The 19,348-nt window shown below is 38.8% G+C and overlaps 1 protein-coding gene across 1 annotated transcript; it reads left to right on the forward strand.

Annotated features, from left to right (window-relative positions):
- Positions 1-210: 210 nt before the first annotated feature.
- Positions 211-19,121, forward strand: KATNBL1 (katanin regulatory subunit B1 like 1). The gene is made up of 10 exons (XM_061998597.1): positions 211-337; positions 8,085-8,212; positions 9,920-9,960; positions 10,327-10,609; positions 11,960-12,078; positions 12,255-12,305; positions 12,392-12,481; positions 12,959-13,048; positions 13,497-13,590; positions 16,846-19,121. Exons 2-10 carry the CDS (start codon positions 8,099-8,101, stop codon positions 16,876-16,878), a joined length of 915 nt encoding a protein of 304 aa, XP_061854581.1. The 5' UTR covers positions 211-337; positions 8,085-8,098; the 3' UTR covers positions 16,879-19,121.
- Positions 19,122-19,348: the final 227 nt, after the last annotated feature.

Below are 19,348 nucleotides of genomic sequence, written 5' to 3' on the forward strand. Positions count from 1 at the left end.
GGTGGGGCGGGGCGCAGCGGTGGGGCGGGGCGCTGCAGTGGGGCGGGGCGCTGAGGCGGGGCGGGGCGCAGAGGCGGGGCGGGGCGCAGAGGCGGGGCGGGGCGCGGAGGCGGGGCGGGGCGCTGCAGTGGGGCGGGGCGTGAAGCTGGGAGGTGGTGGCGAGGCCGCCAGAGGGCGTCGCCTGGTCGCGTGGGCGGCGGGGTGTGCCGCGGGCAGGCCCAGCATGCAGCGCGGCGGCGTTTGAATGGCGCAGGCTCGGGGTATCGTGCCCCGGCGGTAGCGCTCTGTAACTCCTCCTCCCCCTCCGCGTGCCCCGGCCCGGTACCATGAGCAGCGGGTGAGTTGGGGCGTGCGTTAGAGAGGCTGGTGTCTTCGAGACGTTCGCGAGCAGAGAGCCTCTTGGGCCAGAGCGCGTCTCTGGCCGCTGAGAAGCCGGGGACGAGGGGATCTGTGTTGAGGCCTTCCGCCTCCTCACCGGCTGTGGGCGAGTGAGGCGGGGGGCGCGGCCGCTGGCTGCGGCCAGATGTGGCTTCGGGCTGCCCTCCCGGCGTGTGGGCCGGTGGCTGCGGGCGGGCAGGCTGGTCGCCGTTGGGCGCAAAGGATCTTCTCCTGCTCCCGTTGGGGCCCCACCAAGTCTCCCCTGCCGGCGCCCCGGTGCGCACTGTGAGCACCTCGGCCGTGCCGCTGCGGGGACACTCACACGCCCACCGGCAGCACAGCGGTCGTCGGCGCTTGCTGTCTCGAGTGAATGAGTTCTGGCTGTTTTGCCTTTTCTAAAATGATGATGTCAGACACAAGTCAAAGCAAGCGTGTGCAGTGGTAGATAAACGCCAGGAAAAACGAAAGGTTTCAGTGCTGCTGAAAGGGAGGATAACGAGCAGGGTGTGAGGCCTGCCGACGGGTTTTGTTCCCTGGGTGTGACAGATTCCACTGGGGAAAAAAAAGGAGGAGTGGTGGAATATTCAGATGTTTTAAGATCAGATCATGTATTAGTTATTAAAGCACTTTCACATTTTTTTCCTGTTGTTGTGATGGAGTATTTTGGCATATTGTTGAAAGTATATCTGAAATAATGATATTCTGAATAGTAAGATCTGTTAAGTAGAGAGATTGAGGGGTAGTTTTAGAAACTTTTTTGTTTTTTTTTTTTAACACACTGTGCTTTGCAGCAAGGCTAAGTCAGCTTGCTTAAAAACAGCTTTTGTCCATGCCTCCTTGGAACATGAATTTTGATTTTTGCATTCCCATGAGTTTGTGGGTTTTTTTTCCTTCTATTCTCTATCTGTAAGCTGGGAAGGAAAAAAGATGATTCGGCATTTTTAGAAGAATTGAAGCATACCAGAAGGCCTCTTGGGCCTTGCTGATTGGGAGGAACAGATTGCTCTAGTCAAAAGCTGCAATTTCTACTTCTTAGTGTGCGTGCATATAGTTTTGAGTAGAATTTCAGTAATATTACTTTATTGAACTCGAATAACCATTGAATTCCTAAACTTTAGAACTTTAAATTTCATTGTTTTATATATATCAAATGCTTTAATATTATTTTTATATTTAAAAATCGTATATGTGAGTAAATGGCTCAATATGTATTGCTAAAATCATGTATGTATATTTTCTCTTCTTTTTCCAGTTCTGAAACTTCCCCTTTCAATATATTTCCATTGGAATAATCAGATTGTTTTTTAACAATTGTGTATGTTGGTCCCAGGTTAAGAAGCTTGAGTATGAATTAGGAAGGCCTTTTAAAAACTTTAAACAGACTAGAGTTAATAATAGGTGTGTATTGGAGGGTAATGTAATTCATGTGATCCCCAGCTGTGATCCACAGGCTGCCACAGACTGTGTTCAGCCAAGTGGGCTTGAGCTGGGTATCCATGCCTCCGCTAAGTTTAGAACTTGAGGAGTTTGCTGGTATGCCTTTGTCTAGGTTTGACTTTAAATTTCTTGTTGCAGATTTTTGAAGCTCCTTGTGTTGAGCAATGAATAATAATAAAAAAAGTATTTAGTTTTATGAATAGTTTCTTAAGCATATTTAAAATACTAATGTGAGCTTCATTGTATTGGAACTTTATTTCCTGTATAACAACTCTCAGATAATGTTAATAATAGAGTTTTCCCAACCATGTTGTTCCTAGGGTGTTCATAACTGAAGATCAACAGGTAAGAGTATCTTTTCATTAGTTAGTGAAGGATGTCTTTAGAAAGGACTAAAACATTGACAAGTAGTACTATTTTATGGCAGCTTAACATCTGTAAGTATCAGATGCAGAAAACTGGGTACTTGTCTATTTGACTTTTTTTCTAAATATATTTTTCCAGAATGTGAGCAAGGTTCAGTTATTAGACAAGCTCCACAAGGTGAGCTAACTCACACCTGGGTTCATCTCAGTAAACTTAACTGCCCTCTGACTTGTCATTTTCAGAGTTCATTATGACTGCATGGGCTAGTGGGCCATGCACAAATATCGTATTTAAGAGTAATAAGAAAATTAGCTTAAATTTTAGGAATAAGTTAACTTACCCTTAATAGGTACCTGATACTCGAGTAATACGTGTCTTTACTGCAGATTAATGGAATTCTTGTATTTTTTTTGTCCACACAGAAAATTTTAAACTGGAGCAAATGGCCTGACAGGTATAGCACATTAAAAGATTGTATCCTGCTGGCATATAAGACACACTTTTTATAGTATTGCAGAAAGAAATGCATTAGCATACTCTTTAGACTCTTGAATTGCACTCTTTTTTAAAATAGACTTCAGTATTTAACACCCGGTGAACTGTCACAGCATAAATTACTGAAAATGGATTTATAAAAAAACTACAAATGTTACACTCAAAGGATGTGGAAGCTATCTAAAACCAAAACAGATGGATTCTGTAACATTTGTTAGAGTTGAAAAGAAATTATACCAAGCTAGAGTCCCTTCTAAATAGTGCTAGTTTGTTTTTGTAGACAAATTACCCTTTCTAGAAGTAAATTTGGAATAACCATTCTTGGAAGTTTCTCGTGAGCATTTTAAATCCAATAATGAGTAGTGAAATTAGTTGACCACTACTGGTTCCCTGATGTATACCTATTTGGAATGCTTTCAAAGCATGAACTCCCCTCTTTGGGGATTAACAATTAATTAACTTTTTCATCTGAGAGTCTTACTGTTATCTTTGAACTTACACTTGATTTAATTTGAGGTGCTGGAGAATTCTGTGAACATCTGGTGTATTTGGAGTGCTACAGGAAAAAATAGCTGTTAAGAATTTGGATGAAGAGTAGAACAGAAAGAATGACTATTTTAAAGGATATTGCTGATGATTTAAGAAATCTAGTTATTTTACACTAACTTTGCAGTCATGCAAAGTACTTCAGTCTGTGTTCTGTAAGAAATGTATGTTATGTTAATGTGTGTGTTAATTACATAACAAGTGAAGAAAAGTTTGTCCCTGTCTGTGGGTGGTGCCCAGAACATGTGATAATGGGAGGGAGTGGCAGAGCTGTTAATACTTGCTTTTGACATACGAACTTTCAGTGCTGGCTTTCTTTGCTTGATTCTGGTATGACTTGAAGAGTTTTATATCATTTGAGAGAGATGAGAATTAGAAAAATAGCAATATAGCCATCAAGAAAACTTTGCACACATGCTATCTGTTGGCTGTCTTATCAGGATGTACGACGACTGTTACTCTAGTCCTTTTGTTTCCAAAAAACTGAGGATGGCAAAAGGAAAAGGAAGGATGTCTGGCATCTGCCACAAATCACCCATGGAATGGGATGGGCAAAATTGGTGGAATATACAAGCCTGTTATCTTAATGAACTCCTGCATCTCTTTTCAGATTTGCAGTCTAATTTTTTACAGTGGTAAATAGTTTAGGCTTGTATAATGAAGATCTAAGACAGACCTGAAAGGACTTGTATTCTGTCCTTAGATTATTTGTAAAATTTTGTAAAGGAAAAGATGTTCATTGATCTTAGTGAGATTGTTCTGAAAATATACAACTAGCTGTGCTTGTCCCAAGGGAATATTAAAAAAAAAAAAAATCAAGACATTAAAGTATCTAATGCCAGTTTAAAAATCCTCTGTACATATCCAAAATAACAGTGGGTGGTAGTGTCTAATTAGCTATCCCTAGATGACCGATACCTGATAACAGTTGTAAAGCGCCTTTCATCTTGTATCATTTGTCTTTTTAATTGCTGGCCAGCTAGCATCTTATCAAGTGTTGCTGAGCCTTTGGAAGCAGATTTCGTCACGTTTATTAAATTATTATTGGATGTGGATGTACCAGATCCTCCTGCTTGTATTCTGCTCTATCTCTGGGCTATCTGGATTGTGTTTCTGTATTTAATCAGTTTCAGAGTATTTATTTTAACGTGAATATACACAGTCTACCCTGCAACCCATGTAAACATTTGGGTCCACAACATCTTGTGGCATGTTCAACTTGATAATAATTTGTACAGAGACACCCTTTTTGCTACTTTTGCACCTGCCTCAGCTAGCATCTTTTAATCGTTCTTATGTCAGGCAAGACAGTGAAAAATCTCTATGCAACTTTGCCAAGCCATTCATTTTTAGGCCCTTGTCTTATTTCCCTTCTCTACTGTAAGTAGCCTTTCCAGACTAAAAAAGGCTTAATCTAGTCAGTTATTGATTGTTTGGAAGATATTCCATACTTGTTTTAACTTACCTTTCTCTGAGCTCATTGTGACTTTGCTTAGAAGTCTTTTGAGGGATTTGTTTACTTTTTGAGAGGAAAAGAATTAAACCTGCACTCAGTATTTGAAATATGGCCCAAATTGGTTCTAGACAGTGTCATAAGTGTTCTGTTTTGTTTTTTTAACTGTTTATTGATCCATGTGGAGCATTGAGCAATCCAAATGATCTAAAGTCATTTATCTGAATCTTGTGGGTGGCAAGTATTAGCTCGGAGCTTGTGATTCTATATGGGAATGTGGAATTTCCTCATGCCTGCAGACACGAAGGCTTTGCTTTATGTTAATCTGTAATCATTGCTCCTGCTTGTCATACCTCATGGTCCTTCTCTAATCCTTCCGTTAGCCCTCTTCTTCATTGTTAGGCATAACTTTGTGTTGTCAATGCCTTAGTCATCCCCTCGGAGGTAATCTATGAGTATATGGAACAGCATGAACACTATAGATTTTCTATGGGATTCCTCTGGTGGCCTTCTTCAGTGTGGGAACTACTTGGAAGGATTGTGATTGTTTCTTAGCTGTTTCTCCTTGCAAAAGCTTTCCCTCTTGTCACTTGTTGCTTAGTTTCCTCAAGTGATTTAAGTGAGGGACTTGAAGAAACTTTCTAGAGTCTAGACTGTCATTTAGATATCCTTTATCCATGTTGTATTACTTCATACTCTCAATGAGTTCTGCTAATTTTGCATGGTAGAACTTACTTGCCTTCACAACAGCCAGGTTAAATCTTTCCCAATATATTAGTTGTTTGTGTTTGCTAATTCTATTACACTCTTTACTAATTTGCACAACAGATGTCAGTCTGGATCTTTCTTGAGGCTATCTTTAAATACAGACTGTTTTCTACCATGTTTTCTTTGGGATTTGTGTTTGGCTATAAGGGAGAATTCAGCACCTTGCTTAACGTTACAGCTGTTTCATTAGTGCTGCTTCTATATCATCAGAGACCCTCACAAAACAGGTTATGTTATGAAAACCTTTCTAAACTGTAGGACAGTAAACAATCTTAATTATTTTATTTCCATTTTTTTCACTTCATCAATATACTTTATATCTGATCATCTATTGGCCTTTTGGGTTTCTGTCACCAGTCTTTAAAGAAAGAATTGATAGGTTTTTTATTTTGTTTCAACTGGTAGGAGGCATTAATTTCTTATATGACATTTGTCAAAGTGTGTAATTTTCTTCATTTTTCTTGGACATGTTCAGCCTTTTATAAGGAACCTCCTTCTCTCCAGGATAATCTCTCTCTGGTTCAGACACCTCCAGCTCAACTGTTTTGAGATGTTACCTTAGACTCTTTAGAGCCTAATATTAAACATTCATGTACTCATTGAGTTTCCCACTTCTTTCTAGCCTTCTGATATTTTACATTTCTATTAAGTAAAAAGCTGTCATATGTTGAAAATCAGATTCTTGTGTTTCACTTAGCGTGAAAGAGGAGGGTAGTTCGAGACCATTTATTAAACAGGCAAGTAAGGAGAGGTCAGTCTACGGTGTGAAGACTTTTAAGCTGTCAGTATGTCACAGGAGTAGTCATAAAAATGATTCTTCAGGAACAGAGATTATGGATTTTTTTTTTTTAGCATCTGAGAGGATGATGTTATGAGGTTTAGCTCTGGTGATTGCAGATTGTCTTCTGTTTTCTCCTAGAGTTTATTGCTTTCCCATCAGCAACATTCTCAAATATGAGATGCCAAAAAAAACCCCAATGTTTTTCCAATCCCTTCTAGCTTCCTCCCTTCATCATTAGCCTGATTAGAAAGCTGGATTTGTTTATATTTTGGGATTGTTGGATTTGGCTCTTTTTTTTTTTTTTTTTTTTTTTTTTCTTCAAAAAGTCACTTGTTTGACATGGTACTGTGCTCTAAGTTTAAATTTTCATTTGTCCCATCTTGAGTCCAAATAATGGTTTTAACCAGACTGATGAGCAGAGGATAAATTATTTGCTGTAGTGTCTTCTAAACTAAAGGGAAAAAATGTCTTTTACTACTCATTTATATGCTAAAACCTTGGAAGTGTGGACAGCTCAACAGGGTGCCAGCTCTTCTGTCACCTTTCCATAGTATGCAGGAAAATAGCCAAGTTAGTGAACTGGTCTTAAGCTAGCCTTGTATCTGGAAAAGTATGAACCAGCAACTGTTAAAGGTGTTATCCTAAGTAGTGCTGCCATTAGCAATGATTGCTGAAATTGTAATTCTGAGAACTCTCATCTTACAGGATAAGGGTTTAATCTCCGTTATCTTCTCATTTCTGAGCAAAAGAGTTGTCTCAAATCAGATTATTTAGTTACTGATCCTATTCTAAAGAAAACTGATGCATTTGAAAAAGTTGTCTTTCACTGAATCTTACAATGTAGAATTTAGTATGCATTATGAGAATACACCTACTGTGCTTTGAGCCTGTCACCTGTTTGCTTTTTTGATGGCCTTTAGGTGCTGCATTAAAAAGATTTTCTGTGGCTAATAAACTGTTAACCATCTGGCTTTTCAGTGCTTGGTGTCTTAGTGTTTTAAATGCTGAGGTCCTTAATGTGAGAGAGTTCGCCTACATAGAAGAAAATAAATAGGGCTATTGGTACTAAAGGTGGAGGGGAGGGATTTGGGCACCCACATTCATGGGATCAGTTTTGCCGTTTCATGGAAAGCAATAAAATTAAACCAAGTGATTGGTTTTTTTAAGTGCTTTTGCATTTTAAGAATAGTGCTCCACAGTGATGTAGTTTTTGAATCCAGACTCAAGCAATGGATTTTCTGAATCAGGTAAAAAAAAAAAAAAAAAAGCAAAACCCTTTGTGCAACTGTCTCAGTCTTGGGTTTGATTCTTGTAGAAGTATAAGACTTTAAGACTAAGAACTTTGGATATTTTCTTACTGGTTAACTCTGCAATAATTTTTTTTTTTAATATGAAAAGTAGCCGAAGTTATATGTTGAGCAAAATGGATGCGGGCCAAATACACCAATAAGTTAAGAGGAGATCTTTCACTTCCTTTTTTTCAACCTTTGCTATTTTGATGAGGTTAGCCTTCTTCCTGAAAAACAGGGACTGTTTTTATTTAGCTGCCTTTCTTCACTTAGAAACAGTTATTGGACCATCAGGTGGCCTCTGTTTCTTTGGGGGGCTTGTTTTTGTTCCCTTTATTTTTTTTATTTTGAAAGCTAAATAGGAATTTTGAACTTCTTGTCAGCATGCTACTAGTGATGAGGTCTCCAGCTAGCATTTGCTAGCACGTGGTGTCTTGGATTATTTATATGATGGAACATCTTGTGAATAGTTAAAATACAACTCTCTTAACTGGTTTTCACTGCTGCACTCGAAGAAAGTTGATGGAATGTTTTAGAAAAAAAGAACTAAACGTCTTTCCCTTAAAAACAGGGATTTGAGAGATTATGGCATCTGAAGCCCACAATGTTAGAAAACAGAAAGTACTGCATATTGAAGGTTGTCCCACTGATCTCCCAGGAAAAAGACTCTCCTCTTCCACTAAAAAGATCATGAAGGAGGTAAGATGGCTCAGTTGGTTTTGTTCTTTGAAACTGAAGTAAACATTGAAACAAATTCATAGTTCTGAGTAGTCTAAAACTAGAAGCACAGCACTATTGGTCATATCATGTTTAGATGTGCAATGGAACTTTAGTTTGATCAGCAATTATACTATGAAGACTGTGGATTAGAATAGTCACAGACAGTGGCTGCACAGATGTGTGTATTGTTTTCCACATGAGCAGTTAGGTACTGATAGGGTTTTACTCATGCCTGCTTTCCTGCAGTCTAACCAAGAACTGTTTCAGTAGAGGAATTCTATCATGCCAAGAGAGCTACATAGTACAAGTGAGAGATGGGGGTGGATGAAAAACCTGCCTTGAAAGGGACCTGTGATATAGTTACTGTACAGCTTGATCTACCACATGGCTAGTAGCAGATATATTTTTACTCTGTTCTTGGTAGTCAGAAACATTTTCTCAACCTCTTAACCTGAGTTACTGGCTGAAGAATAAGGCATTGGAGTACAGAAGGCACACTAGGATGGTAAAGTAACTTGTAAGATCACTTTGAACAGTGGTGAAGGTGCCAATATTCTCTGTTTATTTACTTATTGAAATGATGCATTAAAATCCACATAATCCTATGACTTGGAGTTAACAAAGATCATAGCATTGTTTTGCTGATGTGTACAATGTAAATGTTAACAGTAATGTAAATTTTCAAGTTTAAATGCCTGCAGTGTATGAGCATAGTACCTGTCTATATGAAAATACATCTTTTTAGATTGAACGTTTCTGTTTTAGTAATTTATTCACTAATTGTCCTGGATTTGGTGGGGATAGAGTTAAGTTTCCTCAGATGCTGCAAGGGGGCGTGGCCAGCCCATTGCTGCCATACTGATGTCAGGCTTAGGAGACAAGGGTGGGAACTGCAGGTTCTCTGTCTGGCTGCCTCAGTGAGCAATGACACCAGACATTGCTCATTTGCTCTATCCCTTGGCTGTCATTGTAACTCCTTATTCTCTCTGATGTTCTATTAAATTGCTCTTATCTCAAGCCACAAAGCTCTAGAATTCCCTCTTGATTCTCCTCCCCATCCTACTGAGTGGGGAGGAGTGAGGAACTGTGTGGTTTGGTTATTGTCAGCCAGAGCTAAACTACCACAGTCTTTTTTGGTGCCCAGTGTTGGTCACAAAGGGTTGAGATAAGGACAGACCTGACCATGATACTAAAGTTTGTTACACAGTTTTTTATATTAGTTAAATGAGACAGTTGATCAGTGAGCTACTCTTTCGAGGTCCCTTCCAACCCTTAAGATTCTGTGATTATAGGATTTTAAATGTATGTGTGAGACAAGTAATGTAACTTTGGTGTCAGATTTCAGAAGGCTTTTTGTTAGTTACAGTTTTTAGTTTGCTGGTAACTGAAGAGCCTGCCTCTTCTCTTGCCAAAGGTAGCTGGGCCTACAGCTGACCATGGTGCTCCAAGGACAGCTGTGGCAGAGCTAGTCCATCTGCAGGGCACTGTGAAGTACCTGAAGATTACAAGAAGGTTCATGTAGCTGTGGTTTAGTAGTTGCAGGGTAGGAAGAGTAGATGGAAGGGAAGATATCTGTGGTAAACTTAAATCATGGTAAAGCAGAACTTTTTGATAAACTGCACAAGTGTTTGAGCCTTCTTAGTAACACAGCTTTTCTTTTCTTTTTTTCTATTCCCTTTTTCCCAGGGTAAGAAATGTCCAAAACAGCTGGCTGCTTACACAAACAGGTAATAGGGCTGTGCTGTGTAGTCAGAGTTTCAAATAAGGGAGGCAGGGAGGAAGAAGCAGTTTAAATCTATTACTACATCCAGGTAGACACAAATAGAAGATAGATCTTAATTTTACTGACAGTAATTCCTTCTTGTGTTGACTTTCATAATAATGAATCTCTGCATTAATAAAAGCAGCAGAAAAATATTGCTGGTAGCTCTTACTTCTGATAACATAAATGTCATGAAGATGTATCTAGGGGTTAAAATATTAAGTAACCTGCAAGTTGATTGATGAATTCAGTGATATATTTTAACTTAATAACACAAAGTGTTGCTTAGGTTTATAGTAACCTTCACTAAAATACTGCTTTATTATTGCAGAATAACAGTTGGAAAAACGGTGACCAGTCCCCTCTCTCTTTTCAAAATAGTATATTGTAAAAGAAAATTTCATTGTTATACTCCAAAGCCTTGTTACAGAAAGAAACAGTTCCCTAAACCTAGGGCCTGTGACATGGCAAATAAAGAAAATGAAACAGCTTGTGCAGGGAATCTGCCAGCAAAACTGTACAATGATAGTCCTACACACCTGATGAATTCTGGTGCCGCTGGCTCACCTCAAACAGAAGACCCCTTATCCAAATATAATGGATTTTTTTCAGAGGTAAGTAGAGCTTAAAGAAACTTTTGTTTAAAAGTATTTTTGGTAGGTTTTTTGTGTGGTTAGCTGTGAAAGTTTTCAGAGAGATTGATTTTCTTAACATGTGAGCTACTGTCTTTATATGCCAGCTTACAGTGAAACAGTTGCCAGCAGTAGTAGTCCTGCCACTTTTCCCCATGTTTGTGTCAGCACAGAAGCTCAGATCTGCCAGGCTAGTTTGGTTTAAAATTGTACCAGCACCAAAGGAAAACTGATTTTTGACCAGATTGGATTTCATTATCTGGCATGACACATGGCCACATACATGGTTATGGAAGTGTGAAAGTGCTAGTGTATGGATGGAATAAGATGCTGAAGGATAAAACCATTTTCAACAGCAGCATCAGACTGATAGAGTATGAAAGTAACTGGATTTCTTATTAAGATTGCTTGATGAAATCCAGTGAATGCTTGCAGGACTTCTGAAATGGGCTAAAAATGACAGCTATTTTAATTAAATGGGTTTTTTGATAGCGAAGGCCATTTAAGTCCCTTAATGTTGAAATTTCCATTTCTGTCACCACAGATGTTTGTTACCCATTTAGGTTGGAAGTGAGGCATGGCAGGGAAGATAAGATCAAAAACTGTCACCATGTTTTTTCATGGTACTCTAAGTGTGATTTGCCATGAAGAGAGGGCCCTGAGAGTCCAGTGAGCTGGGAGGTACAGATCTGATAGTCTTGTACTCCATTGAATTTGATGGTTTCAAGGAAGGGGCAGCAGAATAGGTAGAATAAAGAAGTTAGGGAAAGAAGAGTGAAGGAGACTGGGGAAAATTCATCCTCTGAGAAACTAAAGACCAGATCACCAGATTTTCATTTAACTACTTTGAGAGATGTGGGTGCCTGTGCAGTGTTCATTCCAGTCCAGGGTTTAATTCAATAAAATGCCTCAACTTCAGTCCAAGAATAAGCTTTTTCAGAAATGAGCCTTTTCCATCAATGTTCAGAGTAATACATGTAATTACTTGAAATTAAACTGTTGGAATTAATAAGCAGCTAAATAAAATTCTCAAAGTTTGAGCATTCATAAACATCAACCTGTAATTCTCTATTTAATTAATAGAGCCATCCCTTTAGGTGTCTACAGACCTTATTAGTGTAGCTTTTAGGTAAAGTAGTCTTAAACTATTTGTGCCCTCTTCTAAGGGAAACTTGTGGATTTTAAGGCTATTGTTAGCTAAATTTCTAAAATATCAGTAAACAGGTAGGAAAGTATTTTCATATATTAAATTACTGTATTGGAGCATTTACTGTGTTGTTGCTGGCTACTTAACTTGTGGTAAAATACTTTTATATTTTAAAAAATACACAGATTTCTCGGGACCATGAAACTATGGCTCAAGTTCTTTTCAGCAGGAATCTGAGGCTGAACGTAGCTTTAACTTTCTGGAGACGAAGAAGTATAAGTGAACTCGTAGCCTACTTAGTGAGGTAAACTGAGTGTCTCTTCTTTATTATTAAAGTGGCAGCAATCCCAAATATCTCACAGTAGTTTCAGGGATTTCTTAAATGTTGTATCTTTGTTATTCTTTACATCACAGTGGAAGCAAGTCCTTCAACCTGTGGTCTACTAGTAATATCTCTGATTTAATTCTTAATTTTTCTAGGATACAGGATCTTGGAGTAGTAGTAGACTGCCTTCCTGTGCTTACAAAGAGGTGAGAACAAAAAGATAGAACAATCTGCTATAACCACACTGAAGTTCAAGCACTTCTGAAATATTGTGGGTTTTTTTTTTTTAAAGTTTACAGGAAGAAAAAACATATATTTCAGTTGGCTGCTGTGTAGATCTCTTGCCTTTAGTGAAATCACTGCTTAAAAGCAAATATGAAGAGTAAGTATTTCTCTTGGATATTTTCAAAACACTGTTATTTCCTAGCTGTGCAGTGCCCCAGAAATTAATGGTGTATAGTCCTCTGAGTCTTGTTCCTTCTGCCCCTTGTCCCAACCCTACCTTTCTCATGAAACACCTACCTTAAAGGAAGCTTTGTTGTAAACCCTTCTCCTTTAACAAACAAGTGGTGCAAAAACTCCTTTCTGTAATGTTGAGGACCAGGGAGGGACTGATTTATTTATCCTAAAGAGTAAAACAGAATAGCACCAAGGCTTCAGAATGTTTATGAAATCAAATTCAGGCAAAATACCTGAATTTCTACTTTTTCAACAAGAGCTTCAGTTTACCACTTCAGTTACCACTTTGAAATTGAAAACATAGGCAAGTGGCTTACCAATTTGTCTTGACACTCCAGCTGACGTGTAGATATTGGAAGAGGAACAAAAAAGGCATAATGTGTAAAATATGTTTTTACAGATATGTAATAGTTGGTTTAAACTGGCTTCAGGCTGTCATTAAAAGATGGTGGTCAGAACTATCTGCACATACAGGAAAGATGGAGGATGGGTGAGTATAGTATTGTGAAACATTTAAATGTGCTCTGTAGCTTATTCCAGCTTAAAATCTGTTTTAACTTTGATCAGTGGGAGCATACCTTATCTACAAAAGAAAAAAAAATGCTCATAAGCTGAGAATAAAAGCTTGAAAGTACTTAAAAGTAGTTCTTCTGTTTTTATGATACAGATGGTGTTTGGAACCTTGCTTTAAAGACTGTCATATTTTTTCTTTTTTTTTTTTCTACTGGAATTTTTGTAAGCCTAGAACACAGTCATACTGGGGTTGTACAAATGCTGTGGAAGTTGCATCACAGTTTTTCAGATATTATGGCATATCTATCATATAGACTAAGTATAAATGCAGTATAACAATGTTTCAGTCAAAAAGTCTACTGAAATGTGGTATATATGTTATTACTCTATCCCAGATGAAACCTCAAGTGTTCATTGTTTTTCAGAAATATTCATATTTTAAAACAACAATTAAGCGGATTATGGGAACGAGAGAATCATCTTACTCTGGTTCCAGGATATACTGGTAATATAGCCAAGGTAATCTAGTTCCTGTCATGTTCAGTAACAATTCCAGTTGTGTCACTTGCAATATTCCTGTTAATTGTGCCAAACTATTGATGGGTAAAAACACCTTTACTCTGTTTTCCAGTAATGCTCAAGTCTATAGCACACTTACAGAAATGTGGAGTGGATTCCCTATGCAAATGGTAGTGTGGTTTAGAATGCTAACACTGAATTATTTTTATCCTTTTTTTCTTTACAGAGAAAGCATCTCCCTAATAATTAAATAACTCATAGTAATAAACTCAAACATTTGTGTAAAAAGGAGCACAGAGTAGGCAGGATGTGAAAGGAGAGATGTTTTCTGACATCTGCTGTAAGTGTAATGCAGCATGGAGCATCTTAGTCCAGCAATGATGATAGCATTTGCACATCAGGTGACTGGAGCAAGTGAATAATGTAATCAATTCTAAAGCTTATTGTTGGCCTAATGCATAGAAAATGATGAGTTTGTGGAGAGGGGAAGAGTCTCTCCAGCTGGAATGAATCCCTGTTTGCTTTTCTCAGTACATTGTGGTATCAGTAATACAGTGACAGTGCCTGGTAAATGCATTATTTTCTGCTCATGCTGTTCATCTCCATAAACATGACTTTCTGAAGCTGGGCACCAAGACTTAGTAAGAAACATCTCCACATGGAGGGAGCTAATGAAGGTAGACTGTGAGAAAGGACTGAAAGCAGATATTTGGTTACGTGCAGGATTTGAGTGAATTTGAAAATAATAACTTGCATCTGAAGGAGTTTTGTGGAATCTATAATTCTATGGCTACAGAATTTGTCACTTTGGTCTACTAAACAAGCAGGTTATTTTGTGTTCTGGGAGTGTCCTGCACCTCTGATTTCAGTTTTGTGTCTCTACAAGAGTAACTTATTGCAGGGTTTCAGCACAAATGTAGAATAAATGAGTTTTAACTCCCAACTGGTAGAGCAATGGGAGCTTGTAATACTGGCTGTCCAGTTCTTCCAGCAGTTACAGAGTTGATTTCTCTTGGAATCACTTTCCCTTTCTGTTAATTTGCCTGCTTCTTAAAGTGTATCAGGATAGATTGTGACCAAGGCCATCTGAACAAGTCAAGGAGCAAAAGGAGTAGTACAAGAAGATCAGAGGAATGTGGTGAAGGAATATCACTCTTAAATGTGTTTCAAGTACATGATCTCATGATGATTATTTTCTTCTCTGTGCATGCAGAGCACAGAGGAAAATAGACTAAACTGATGGCTTTGGAAACTAATCGCACTGTTCTTGGAGATTTTTTAGTACATAAAGGAATACCATTGACAACATTAATTTAATCTTGAAGATTACTTATTCTAAAATTTGGTCTAATAATAGTAATAAGGAGTTTTTCAAGCACATCAACAGCAGAAGGATGGCAAGGGGGAATGTGGGCCCACTGCTAAACACTGAGGGTGCCCTGGTGACCGAGGATGCAGAGAAGGCCGAAGTACTGAATGCCTTCTTTGCTTCAGTCTTTACAACCAAGGCTGGCCTTTGGGAAGCCCAGTCCAGCAAGGATAGTAGGATGACCAGCACAGCAGAGGATTTGCCCTGGGTGGAAGAGGAAGAGGTTAAAGACTTGTTGGGCAAGCTTAAGGCTCATAAGTCAATGAGTCCTGGTGGGATGCATCCTAGAGTGCTGAGGGAGCTGGCTGATGTGATTGCTAAGCCTCTCTCCATCATTTTTGAACAATCACGGGAGACAGGCGAAGTGCCTGAGGAGTGGAGAAAGGCCAATGTCACGCCAGTCTTCAAAAAGGGCAGGAAGGACAACCCAGGAAATGACAGGCTGGTCAGCCTCACCTCCATCCCTGGAAAGGTGATGTAACAACTCATCCTCAATGTAGTTATTAAACACATGAAGGAAAAGATGGTTATTGGGGGAGTCAACATGGATTCACCAAGGGGAAATCCTGTTTGACCAACCTGATAGCCTTCTATGAGTGCATAACCAGCTGGCTAGATGAGGGGGATGTCATCTACCTTGACTTCAGCAAGGCTTTTGACGATGTCTCCCATAACATCCTCATCAGAAAGCTCAAGCAGTGTGGCTTGGATGAGTGGACAGTGAGGTGGATTGAGAGGTGGCTGAATGACAGAGCCCAGAGAGTGGTGATCAATGGAACAGAATCGAGTTGGAGGCCTGTGGCCAGTGGAGTTCCACAGGGATTGGTTCTGGGACCAGTCTTGTTCAACATCTTCATCAACAGCCTGGATGAGGTGACAGAGTGTACCCTCAGCAAGTTCCCTGATGACACTAAACTGGGAGGACTGGCTGATTCCCCAGAAGGCTGTGCTGCCATTCAGCAGGATCTCGACTGGCTTGAGAGTTGAGCAGAGAGGAACCTCATGAGGTTCAGCAAGGACAAGTGCAGAGTCCTGCATCTGGGAAGGAACGTACACCAGTACAGGCTGGGGATTGACCTGCTGGAGAGCAGCTCTGCAGAGAGAGACCTGGGTGATAATAAACTGAACATGAGCCAGCAATGTGCCCTTGTGGCCAAGAAGGCCAATGGCATCCTGGGATGCATCAAGAAGAGTGTGGCCAGCAGGTAGAGGGAGGTTCTTATCTCCCTCTCCTCTGCCCTGGTGAGGCCTCATCTGGAGTCCTGTGTACAGTTCTGGGCTCCTCAGCTCAAGAGGGACAGGGAACTGCTGAAGAGAGGCCAACTCAGGGCTACCAAGATGATCAGGGGACTGGAACATCTTTGCCTGGAAAGGCTGTGGGACCTGGGGCTGTTTAGTCTAGAGAAGAGGAGACTGAGGAGGATCTTTTTAATATTTACAAATATCTAAATGGTGGGTGTCAGGAGGTTGAGGCAGCCCTTTTTTTTTTTGATGGTATCTAGCAACAGGACAAGGGATAATGAGATGAAGCTGGAACACAAAAAGTTCCATTTAAACATAAGGAAAATCTATTTTACTATGAGGGTGACGGAGTCCTGGAACAGGCTGCCCAGAGGGGTTGTGGAGTCTCCTTCCTTGGAGGTCTTCAAAACCTGCCTGGACATGTTCCCATGCAACCTGATCTAGGTGGACCTGCTTCTGCAGGGAGGTTGGACTAAATGATCTCTAAAAGGTCCCTTCCAACTGCTACTCTGCTATGATTTGAAGATTCTAAATGTAATTGTTCTTGTATTATGGTCCTGATTGGTTAACCTGCTTCAGACATCCAGTTGATGTTACAGCTGTAAGTAATGTGACAAATACTTTCTCTTTTTTTTTTCTTCTAGAATATAAATGCTTATTTATTACAGCTACGCTGACATGATTGGGAAACTGTGTGCTTATGTGGTGAAACGGTCCCCTAAAGGATCCCTGAAATATGGACTATTTCTAAAAGCCTTTTGAGAAATAATGACAGAAGATAATTGAACTGTCAAGCTGTTTGATGAAACCACTAATAAAATCCTAACAATCTACTTCACATTGAAGTGGAAAAATGTCTTTTACTTCAGTGAGGTGAAAGTGCACTATGAAAACTGTATGCCTTTGCTGCATTTGAAATTCATTCAGTTACTAGGTTTTCATTTAAATGCTACTGTATTTTACTACAAGATCACTTAAGATGAATTACACTGTCATGAAGACAAGACAGCAGAACCAGTTACAAGGAACCAACAAAAGCAATCAGCATTGAGAGCTTTCAAATTTCTTTCACAAGAGAACTCCAAAATGCACAACTATCTTTCAGTTATGTTAAAAATTAAAACCTTTGGAATAATCAGTTTCTTCTATGTTTTAATCAAATTGTTAAAGACAGGTTTTGTTTGCACTATTGAGAAACTATACAGCAAAGATGCCTTAATTACTAGTGTTTCAAAAAGCCAATGTGTTAAGATGCAAATAGCTACTATGTTCAGATTGTGATGAAAAACTACAAAATCAGGGTTTCATATTGTGTAGTTAATGAAGCATTGCACATATACAAAGATTCACGTGTGAAAAATATTATAAATACCTGAAGTTAAGCTTGGAAAAACAGTTACTGCAAATGTCAGCAGAATGGTGAATTTATGTCTAACATATTTTTATATTGTACATGGATTTCTAACATGGTAATCTTGTTCTGTATCATTTAAACTACATGCAAATAAGTAAATGTATTAAATGTATCTACTGTTTTTTCTTTTCAAGTTCATAAAAACAATTTCTATAATAGTCTCTTCCACACTACTTTTTATCATTGGTATTTATGTCTGTTGTTTGAAATGTTTACAGCCAGATGAGGCCATGTTATTGAAATCACACCGTTTTTATACTACCGCCTTTAATAAACTGACAAAGAGCTTTTGCAAAGTTAATTGAGTTCTGGCCTGATCACCAATGGAAAATTCGTACCAATAATAACATTGAAAATACAGCTATAAACTTTTTACTATACTATTGCTATCCTGTACTATTTTAAAAGCTACAGCTTCATAGTTCTGAAAGAGTTTTTATTTTAGACTTGCTATTTTTTTATATTATGATTAGGAAGCACGCATTTCCAATGAAAACTTACCAAGTGCCAGCTGTTCACTTAAAACACAAACACATGCACAGCAGGTACCACCAAATAGTCTACTTCCAACCAAGTACCTAGAAGATTGTCTTCCCCAGTGTTAAGCATACGCACTCTTAGTGATGTGCAGGAGAAAAGTGTTTCGATCATCCCAAGTGGTTTTTGCTTTACAGATGAAATAGATTTGTTTTCAATTTGTTTAGTGGTCAACAGCTTTAGGCCTCATGCTTCATTTTGTATTTAATTTATATATCATTATTGCGCATTTCTGAAGGCCAACTAGAAATCTGTCATCAGAACTTGATGCTTTTGGTTATTTGAGTCTTCTTTAAAGAACCAAATGTTTTGCACTTCCCAGGGCTATCAGGTACAGGAAAGAGTTTCAGGGATGTCCCAGAATGGAGAACTCCAGGGGGCCAATCTGGAGATATGCAGGCAGCCAAATTCTTCTTGCTAGAATTTTTATGGACCATTAGAGATATTTCACCCTGAAAAGGGTTTGAGATGGAACTTGCTACTTTTCAAATGTTCTTGCTGTCAATTAAAAATTTAAAGGAACTATAATATGACAATGTTCTTGTACTACTTTACTGTTCTGTTGAGCACTTAAGTGTAAAAGTAATGTAAATACTAGCTTCATCATTTGGGTAGCAATTACTGAGACTTAAGATTCCTCAAGGACAGTACAGTAAATTTGATAGAAACTTGCATCCTGTTCTCTCCTGTTTTTTTAATAGGCAAAATGAAGTAACTTATGGCCATTTATTTCTGATAACAAGTAATCACTGTACTTAATTGAAATACTCTGTTATTCAGAAATGCGGCTTTATGTGAATACATGGGCTTACAATGTAAATCTGTGGCCACATGTGGAATTCCAAATTGTTAACTGTGGATGGTGCTTTTGTTCTAGTGGCAAGGTAAGGTTGACTTGAGGATCGTTATTGAGAAATACCTAATAAAATAATGTGCTATTTCTAACTGCCAAAAGTTGTATTTTGACAGCATCAATAATACAGTATTAAACACTAAATCATTAGTATCTGTGCCTTATTTTAAACAAATCTTTTATTGTTTTCAGACAGGTTCTAAACTGTAAGAACAGGATCTTGGTGTCTCTCTGTGCTGAAGTGATTTTTTTTTTTTTTTTTTTTTTTTTTGTCATGATCTTAAAGAACTCATTTAAATTATTTGCACGGACATTCAGGCTCAGTTTGCATGCTCTTTAGTTC

Source organism: Colius striatus, chromosome 6, assembly GCF_028858725.1.
Source record: "Colius striatus isolate bColStr4 chromosome 6, bColStr4.1.hap1, whole genome shotgun sequence".
Classification (NCBI taxonomy): domain Eukaryota; kingdom Metazoa; phylum Chordata; class Aves; order Coliiformes; family Coliidae; genus Colius; species Colius striatus.

Coding starts and splice junctions, on each gene's coding strand:
- KATNBL1 (XM_061998597.1), top strand. CDS start 8,099: ATGGCATCTGAAGCCCACAATGTTAGAAAACAGAAAGTACTGCATATT. Junction 12,306..12,391: donor CTTCCTGTGCTTACAAAGAG/GTGAGAACAAAA, acceptor TTTTTTTTAAAG/TTTACAGGAAGAAAAAACAT. Junction 13,591..16,845: donor ATACTGGTAATATAGCCAAG/GTAATCTAGTTC, acceptor TTTTTCTTCTAG/AATATAAATGCTTATTTATT.